The 9,362-nt window shown below is 41.4% G+C and overlaps 1 protein-coding gene across 2 annotated transcripts in view; it reads right to left on the reverse strand.

Annotated features, from left to right (window-relative positions):
- The window catches only part of acss2 (acyl-CoA synthetase short chain family member 2), a 90,370-nt gene that overhangs the window by 45,838 nt on the left and 35,170 nt on the right, over positions 1–9,362 (reverse strand). For both annotated transcript variants that reach the window (XM_041204357.1, XM_041204356.1), the window contains exons 3-5: positions 7,608–7,699; positions 2,081–2,184; positions 1,047–1,119 (exon numbers count right to left, since the gene is read on the reverse strand). In XM_041204357.1, coding sequence (XP_041060291.1) covers positions 1,047–1,119; positions 2,081–2,184; positions 7,608–7,699 — 269 coding nt within the window. The remainder of the gene's footprint in view (positions 1–1,046; positions 1,120–2,080; positions 2,185–7,607; positions 7,700–9,362) is intronic.

Here is a 9,362-nt window from a genome sequence, read left to right on the forward strand (position 1 = left end):
AACTTCATCTGAAACAGATGGAAACGGGTTTGTACTCGAAAGAGTTGACACCCAGCCAGATTCACCACCTGGCCGACAGGCGGGAAGTGGGAATTTGCTGGCAGAAGTTCACTGCTGGGAAACCATGAATATAATGCTATTTACAAAACTGTATTTTTATAATTTAAATCACTTACTTTTGCCTACATTCTACATTTAAAAAATGGAAATTGATGTCAATCAACAGGATTATTATGGAGGAGTTTTAACTTGCCGACAGCTGGGGAATCAGTAGATGAGAGTGTCAAATGGTATGCGGGCATTCTAGATGGCTGAGCTGCCCAACGTGCTATGGTGTTTTAATTCCACAACTTTTGAGTTTGCCGGCAGGAAGTCAACTTGATTGATTGGCTTGGTTTCCAGTTGGGTGGAGAGCATTCTGGAGAGGGACCAGGTAGGTCTGATCCCCAATAGGCGGGTGTGGGGAGAGAGGTCTAAGCCTAAAGAGGGGTCTGATCCGACCACCAAGCCCGGGGACCGAGGTGGAAGGAAGGGTGTCCGAAGGTGAGGGAGCATGGGTGGCCGGGAGGAAACACTCCTATTCATCCTGGCCCACAAGGTGTGCAATGATAGTACTCTCCAAGGCTGTCCTCACCTCACTGCTGCTGCTGCTGGGTTTCCCTTGGCTGGACACAGTTCAAAGTGCAAAGCTGGTTAGGTCAGTCCCTTCCAGCTTCATGAACATATTTAAAATCCCAATCTGCACACCCCCACCTGCCGCCGCCCTCCATGTCCTGCCTCAATAAACCCCAGAGATTGTCAGATTGAAGCCTGATTCCTGATGCATTCCGAAATTCCACCCATTTAGCCCCACCCACTACTAATCCCACCTATACAATTGCATTAAAATTCTCAATTCCTCTGCCGTTTAAGATGTAATGCAACAGATGAAGTGCTGAAAGTGTTGTACTATTGATACAGTAGGAAGCCTGGAAGCGTTGTTATAGGGTAGGCGATATGCAGAATTTGTGCAAAATACAACCTTGGGGAAATGGCTGTTGATTTACCTGCTGTAATTAGAAGAGAACAGTGAGAATCCAGAATTCGTTCACACACAGATTCTGCAGAAAAACCTGCAAACTGAATATTATTATAATTATTTGACAATTCAATAACAATGAATTGGAGTTACGTACAGAATCTGGGTTTAATTACTCAAATTGTAAATATGGTATACTGTGATAGAGAGTGAGCTTCTACGCGTAGTCAGAGTTCTGCACATCCTCAGTAGTCACGGTGAAGCTGGTGTTAATGCCTGGTGTGTTGAGTGCGTCAATGGACTGTAACTGGAAGAAGACTCAACATTTTTCCAGTGTTGGCATCTTATGTTGCAGGGGAAGGCGAAGAGCGGGGAGAGGAACCACCCACAGAAAGTGTATCGATTTGGAATCAGTGGCATGCATCACGATTTTATGGATGTCATACAGCACGTTCTGCTAAGAGGGCTGGATATTTTGGCTTAGCCAGTAAGCATGGGGGATTGTGCCCTCGCACCAAAGCTTCAACACTCTGCTTTGACATTGTGAAGTTCTACCTGCATTGATAGATGGGATATGGCATTTCCGAAGATTAATTTTAATTTGTTCTTCTATTATTTGATTACAAATTGAGACAATACTTTACAAATGCAGTCCCAATCGCCCGACAGAGTCCTCTTCAGGTCCCTCTTCCAGGTCATTTTTGCTGGCACTATATTTTTCATATTCATCAGGCGGAATTTTGAGTGGGACTTGAAATTGCTGCCAAAGTCAACGGATATTTTACAGGTCTGTCAAATTATCTGCCCCACCCACTACGATTCCACAGTGAGTGGGACTAGAAAATTTCGGCCGAAGATTCCATAATTCCTTAAAGTGAGTTCTACTGTATCTGTGTTGGGTGTGAAGGCAGTTTCTAGGGCTGTATCACTAGCTCAAGTGACCTGGTCAATGAAGACACATATTAAACAATTGAACAGATCTTAACATTTAAATTTCCAAATTGTCTATAATTACAGTCACCATGATTATGAAAGCTAGCAACCGTATAACTTTTTACGTACCACAATGGAATGTATTGCCCCTATTCTGGCACAAGCTAACATGGCAACAACCAATTCTATAATCATTGGCATGTAGATTGAAACTCTGTCTCCCTTCTTCACTCCTGCGGGTTTTAAATAAAAAGGCATAAATAGTGGCATATGTGAAGACAGGAAACAACATTTTGGGATTCTGGTTAGTCCATGAACATTTACATTACAAACCATGCAAGAGAATATGAAGCAACTGAAATTCACAGTCTACTATGTTTCATGTTGTTGTATCTTAATGCAGTTCATACGCAAAATCCAATTGTTTACATGCTGATTTTCATCTTTAAGAGTCAATCAGCCTATCAAAAATTATCACACCCAAGACTTTACTCAAGTCACTTTACAAAAAAATGGAGTATTGGTTCCAAAGCCTTGAGGTGATTTATCTTTTATCAAAAATAAAAACCATAGTGTAGACAACCAGATTCATATCCAGTCATCTATGTTACTTCCAATGGATAGTCAACTGAAAAGAAATTTGTACTCAATTCACCATAATATTTCCCCATTGTCCATTTTCAAAGAGAAAAATTCACAAATATTCTCCTTTTATGGAAATTATGGACTGAAAATTTGAGCAATACTGGGAAAAGTTGTTGAAGAATGGTATAAGCAGCTACCAAATTTGTTTGCTTATAAAATGTTTCACCATCCACAATTACTAACTCAAGCCAAATTTAATAGACAATTTGCAAAACAATTTCACGGGACCTTAAAAATTTGGATAACTATTCGTGTTTGGAAAAGCTTCTTACGATCACATGAAATAATGGGAGGTTAAGTAAGTATAGGTACCACTTTGTTTACAAAGAAATAATAATCCTTAAACAGATATAACAGAACATATGTTAAATATGATTGGAAGGAAACAGCTTAGTTATCAAGTCAGATATTTGAAGAAAATTAAGTTACCCAGGCTGACTCAGGTTCTAATAATTTCTCTTGAATTGCTGATTCAGATACAGAGTTCAGTTATGTGTTCAAGAATATGATGCACCAATATATACTGTCTTTAGGACTGTAGTTCATACCTGCAATCCTCTATCATACAGGTTATCCAAGCTCAGTCTACACCTGTAGGAAGGTACTTAGAAAAAGCTAGGTAATGTCATGCACAGACGGTCGAGAATGGACCGTCATAACCAGTGCTGTTCCCCTACAGACACTTCACATATTTGTACAAAATTCCATGGTATGCCGCATTAACTGATTCTTTAAAAAAAGTGCAACGAACCTCAATGTGAGCACATTGTACATTTCGTTGAAAACTATATCTGCTATTTTTGAATGGGCAGGCTTGTAACAGATTTGCCACACTCTTAACTTCACAGACCTCAGGTGGGATAACAGCAGCTGCATAAAAATACCCAAACTTATGCAGTTTGAACCTGGGATGACGGCTGGATTATCCCACTCAGAAAAACCCCATGTTAGAAACACAGATATTTATTTTCTGACTGGTATTTTCCTGTACAAACATTTAACACACGTGTATCATAGTTCATTCCTACATTACCATTCCCAAATAAATAGTTTGAGTCATTTAGGAAGGAGTTTGGAAGAACAGCCAATACTGCTTAGGTCCAATAGGTGAAGCAGAATATTTGCATTACGGATGGCATATTATCCATCAATATTATTATTGTTTTATGGAGAGTAAATATTCTGTGAACTTGTCACATTTCATTTTTTTAGCAAACTTATGCCCATAGTGACAGTCTAAGAATAAAGCCAGTAATTGGCACCTTATCTACTGATATTCACCCAAGTTGTTGGCAATGACCACTTCTGTGCTCCCCAGTCTGCAATCTTTCTGCCAATTAAAGTGAATGGGTGGAAAAGCTTGGTAACTATCTCAGCCTCAGTAAGGTTGTGAATCCTCCAACATTGTTCAGGATTCGTCACAAATTAAAGACTAATCTCCTGGACATTGCTGTGAGCAAACCATAAAAAAATTAGAGGAGCGTTAAAAATGCTTTTATCCCCTTTTTCTTTGAACACTTTTGTTTACTAGTGATAAAAATACTGGATTAAAGATGGGACAAAGGTAGTTCGACTAGGCAAGGTGATTGGAAATGGAAGGTCCTGTGATGATACTTTCAGGAATGCGTCCGACCAGATTTGATAGCCCTAACCCTCAGTGCAACAGCTGAGATAGTACCACTCTAGAATCAATCATACATCATGCTGGCCAAATAAATTCTTCTATATTTGTGTGTACAAGTCTGAACGATATCTACAGTTGTACCTATATTTAAGAAGGGAAATAGAACATATCCAGAGAATTATAGGCTGTCAGCTTTACATTGCTAATAAGAAAAGTAATTGAAACCCTACTAAAGGGGAACCTAGAAAATCATATAGGAACCAAAAATATAATGATGAATAGTCCACATGGATTTCAAAAGGGAAAGTCTTGCTTGACCAATCTCGTTAAATTTTTTGAAGAGGCAACAGAGACCCAAGGTTAAGCTCTGGGGAGCCGGGTTCGATTCCCGCCACTGCAGATGGTGGAATTTGAATTCAATAAAGATCTGGAATTAAAAATCTAATGAGGACCATGAAACCATTGTCAATTGTTGTAAAAGCCTATCTGGTTCACTAATGTCCTTTAGGGAAGGAAATCTGCCTACATGTGACTCCAGACCCACAGCAATGTGGTTGACTCTTAAATGCCCTCTGTGAAAGGGCTATTAGGGATGGGTAATAAATGATGGCCTAGCCAGTGATGCCCACATCTCATGAATGAATTTAAAAAAAGAACGTAAATAGGGGTAATGCAGTAGGTGCACTTTATGTGGATTTTCAAAAGGCCTTCAATAGGGTCCCACATCATAGATTAATGAAGGTCAGAGAATGTGGAGTTAAGTGGCAAGTGACAGAATGGATAGCTAGCTGGCTTCAAGAAAGAAAGCATTGAGTAGGGGGTAAAGGTAGTTATTCATAGTGGCAGAAGGTGGGAAGTGGTATTAACCACAAGCGCTGGGACCATTTTTATTCAGGATTATATTAACACTTTAACTTTTGGAATCAAAAATGACAATTTCTAAATTTGCAGATGACACTAAATTTGAGGGGGATAGTCAATAATGAGGACTGAAACAAATTACAAGATATTAACAGACTTCCAGAAATGGCGTATAATTGGCAAATAAATCTCAACATAGATAAAGTGAGGTATTACATTTTGGCAAAAGAAATAACGAGGTTGCATTTTAGAAAATAAGGGCCAGATTATATGTTGAGGGCAGGCCCCTGCCCCAGTGTAAATGTCGAGGGTGAGCCCATCTCTGCTTAGCCACCTCACTTTAATTTTTCAAGTGCCAACTCTTTAATTTGTATGAAGTGGTACTTCCATCCATCTCCAGGAGGATGTCCCATCTCATAGGGTTGCTAGCCAATCGGAGGCCAGCAGCTCTGCGCCACCATTAGCGCCACCAGGAGTGGTAGACACTGCTGGTATTGCAGGAGGCCTGGGTGAAAGAGCAACCATGGATGACCTGGAACACAAAGTCCAGGATCTCACTCTGGCTGGGTTGGCAGGCCTTGGCAAGGGCCCTGGGGATGGGTAGATGTTGGTAGGCAAAACTGTGGGGAAGTGGGGCAGGGGGGGTTCCCAATTGCCATAGAGGACCTGGGAAGGATGCAGTCTCCCCTTTCACAGTCCAGCAGCTCACAGGGCCAAACCTGTCAGGATGCACATTGGGCGCAGGCCTCTCCCACTGCTCATTAAATTGAAGCAGCGGCAGGATGAGGCCCTTAAACAGGCACCGATTGCCTACTTAAGGGCCTTAATTGAGCCATGGGCAGGTGGCCCACACGACACCTCTGCCACACATTAAATCATGGCAGGGCAGGCAGGCAGCTGGAGGATAGATAGGCAGCAGGCACACTGCTGATAGCACAGTACCCTAATTTACAGCTCCACCCGCCTGCTCTCTTGCCTGTGTGTGGCCATTAAAATTCAGCCCTAAGAATCTAAACGGGGTAAAGGAGCAAAGGGTTAGGGGAGTACAAATACATAAATCACTAAAGATAGAGATACAGGTGAACAAGGACATAAAAAAGCAAACCAAATACTAGGGTTTATTTCTGGAGGGATCGAATTCAAAAATAAAGTTATACTAAACTGTATTGAATTTTGATTAGACCACACCTGGAGTACTATAAACAATTCTGGGTTGCCATATTATAAAAAAGATATAGGGGGTCCAAGAAAGATTTAGAAGGATGTCGCTAGAAATTACTTTCAGGAGAGGATGAACAGGCTGGGCCTATTTTCTTGAGAAGAGAAGGCTGGGGGCTGTCCTAATAGAGGGCTTTAAAATTATGGAAGGTCTTGAGGTCTTGATAGAACGAATACAGAAAGAATATTTCCACTTGTGGGGAAGAGCAAAAGTAGAAGCCATATAAAATGGTCACCAAGAAATCAAATAGGGAATTCAGAAAAAATTCTTCACCCAGACAGTGAAGAGAATGTGAAACTTGCAACCACAGGGAGTGGCTGAAGCAAATAGTATAGATGCATTTAAGGTGATGCTAGACAAGCATTTGAGGAGGAAGGGGATAGAGGGTTATGCTGTGAGAGTTAGCTGAGGAAAGACAGGAGGGGGATCAACTGGATCATGCTACTGAAAGGGAATGTTGTGCATGTACTGTGCCGCATCTCCTATGTAATGTAATCCTATGAATCTTTAGCCAAGATCTGGTGCATGATTGGAAGGTAGGCTTATGGGTCTCCTGGAATAAGCATTTTGACTTCTTAAAATAGTAGCACCATAGGGAATTACATATGTAAAACAAGGCAGAGCAAGTACATGTCTGCAGCAGCAACAGCATGTGCTTATATTGCATGTTAAACATTTTAAAGTTCCGAGGTGCTTCACAGGAGTATAACAAAAGAAGTGGTGCCCTTAAGTTGTGGGGGAGTGCCTAGCGTGCTACTCATGTATTCCTGGTAGTGCAACTGAGACAACATTACTTCATATGGTCCAGTCAAAATAGTCAGGTTACAAAAAAAAAGGGTGTAATGTATCTTAACTGAATGAAGTCAGAGAAGTGCCATAACTGGGGCTGATAAAAAGTAGGTAATTTTTTTGCAATGCAATCCATAACTTGCTGTGCAGTTCTTTTAGTGTTTTAATTTATAGTGTCTTGGTCGCAATATACAACTCCAAAAGTGAAATAATCAACTCCATCAATCCTTAAACCCAGAAACTAACTAAAATAAAAAATTCAGGTGAATTTAAAGTTTCTGAAAGTTTTTTTTCCTTGCATTATTGCTAACAATTTATGCAAAGTTGGAGGTGTAGACAAGAGGAATTATCGAGATTGAAGGCCCTATCATCCAGAAATATAATAAAACATTCTGTTGTACTGCAAGATGTTAGTTTTAACTGAGATATGTGGTTTTTTTTAATGCATAGTTTGATAACAGTTTTGGTTTTCACTCAAATCAAAATAACTCAGGAGGATAAGTAGTTCAGGAGCTTACCATGAGTTCGCAGGACACTGGCAAATTTGCAGACCTGCTGTAAGAGTTCTTTGTAAGTCACTTTCATACAATCTCCAGGATCATTCCCCTCCCTGAAATCAAATAAAAGAAACAGATATATTTCTTTCAGCTTTATGCAAAGTAACACTTATGCATCATGTGAATTAAGACAAACAGAATTATTGGTAATTTATATTTATAACAGGGGAAGTAACATTTATTGTTCAATAGAATTGAAAGGAAAAACATACTGAAGTACACACAATCATTAATGTTGGGCAGAATTTTCTGCCTGCTGGGCAGGCAGGCCCGACCCAATCTCCAGCAAGCAGGGAGCCAATCCCCGCCAGAGAAGTGGGCCCTGCCGCCATTTACATGGGCTGGCCAATTAAGGCCCGCCCAGCCTGATGCCTGGCGGGAAGCGCTATGTGCTCCCTGTGCTGGGGCGGGGGGAGGGGGGATTCCCCAAAAGCGAAAGAGCACACATCTCCCTGAGGCTAAGTGCTGCATCAGGGAGATCGCTGACAGCTTTAAAAGTATTAAAAATGAAAAAAAAACATCCTTAACATGTCCCCTCATGTGACAATGAGATGGGACATGTTCATTAATTACAGTAAAACTTTAATAAACTTTTAAAATCCCAGCATTAAAACCTCATCCTGCCTGTGGATGAGGTTTCATGTTTTTACTATTCCCCGCCGGTGCTCCTGGCCTGCCCGCCAACCTTAAGATCGGACAGGCAGGTCCTTTAATTGTTTTAATGATCCTGTTAATGGCCTCAATTGGCCTTTGATAGGGCGGGCCCGCAGCTGATTTTGCTGCACCCCCGCCTTCCTGAAGATTTAAATGGGGCAGGATGACATTGGGGGTTCCACCTGACGTCACCCCGTGTCATTTTACGCGTCGGCGAGCAGGGCCCGCCCCCTGCTCGCTGACAGCAAAATTCAGCCCATTGTATAGAGTGGGTTTACTACCATTTCCAATGGATTCTTGATTGTGCCAGTGTTGTAGTAGTGAGGCCAGGCACTTTCAAATAGAAAGGTTGGGCAGGGGGAAATTAGATTGTAGGCAGAATGTAGTTACCAAGCCATTGTCACTTGACTACTAATGGCCAGCTAACAAATATGGTGCCCTTTCTATCTGCTGCAGAAGATTCAAATGGGGAGAATTTTTGTTTTGGAAAGAAAAAAGCACTTTGTACCCACAAGCACTCTGAATATCCAAACCAAAACAGTTGATGGTATGATAAGAAATCTAAGCAAACAAGATATTTCAAGATATTGAAATAACCTAGCATTCCAAATGGTCTTTAAATGTTTTTGTTGGATAAAAATGAAATAGTCATTCCATAGCAGCAGAGGATCATTCACATGCTATGTTAATCTCCTGCATGTTACTTCAGCTCTGTTGTATATTTGGTTTAAATGTATTTTGGATTGTGCTGACAAATAACTAGAAATAATCCAAGCATTGCTTAGGTTGGGGGGAGGGAAGAGTGCCTGATTACCCGAGGCTGAGAGCTGAGTTTTCCCAGCCTCTGCTGGAGGGGGAGGGGTTTGAGGCACGGGTGGGGGTAGTGCTGGGAAAACAGGCAGAGCAGCAATGCGGCAGCTCCTTGGTACATTGCTGCCACTGGGAAACTTGGGGTGGGCCATGACTTAGAGCAGCTGCCCACACTGCAGGGTTAAGTCCCCAAATAAGGGCGATTGAGAGGCATCCAGCATTTTGCCATATACAAAGGCCCCCAGCTTAATG

Source organism: Carcharodon carcharias, chromosome 14, assembly GCF_017639515.1.
Source record: "Carcharodon carcharias isolate sCarCar2 chromosome 14, sCarCar2.pri, whole genome shotgun sequence".
Lineage (NCBI taxonomy): Eukaryota > Metazoa > Chordata > Chondrichthyes > Lamniformes > Lamnidae > Carcharodon > Carcharodon carcharias.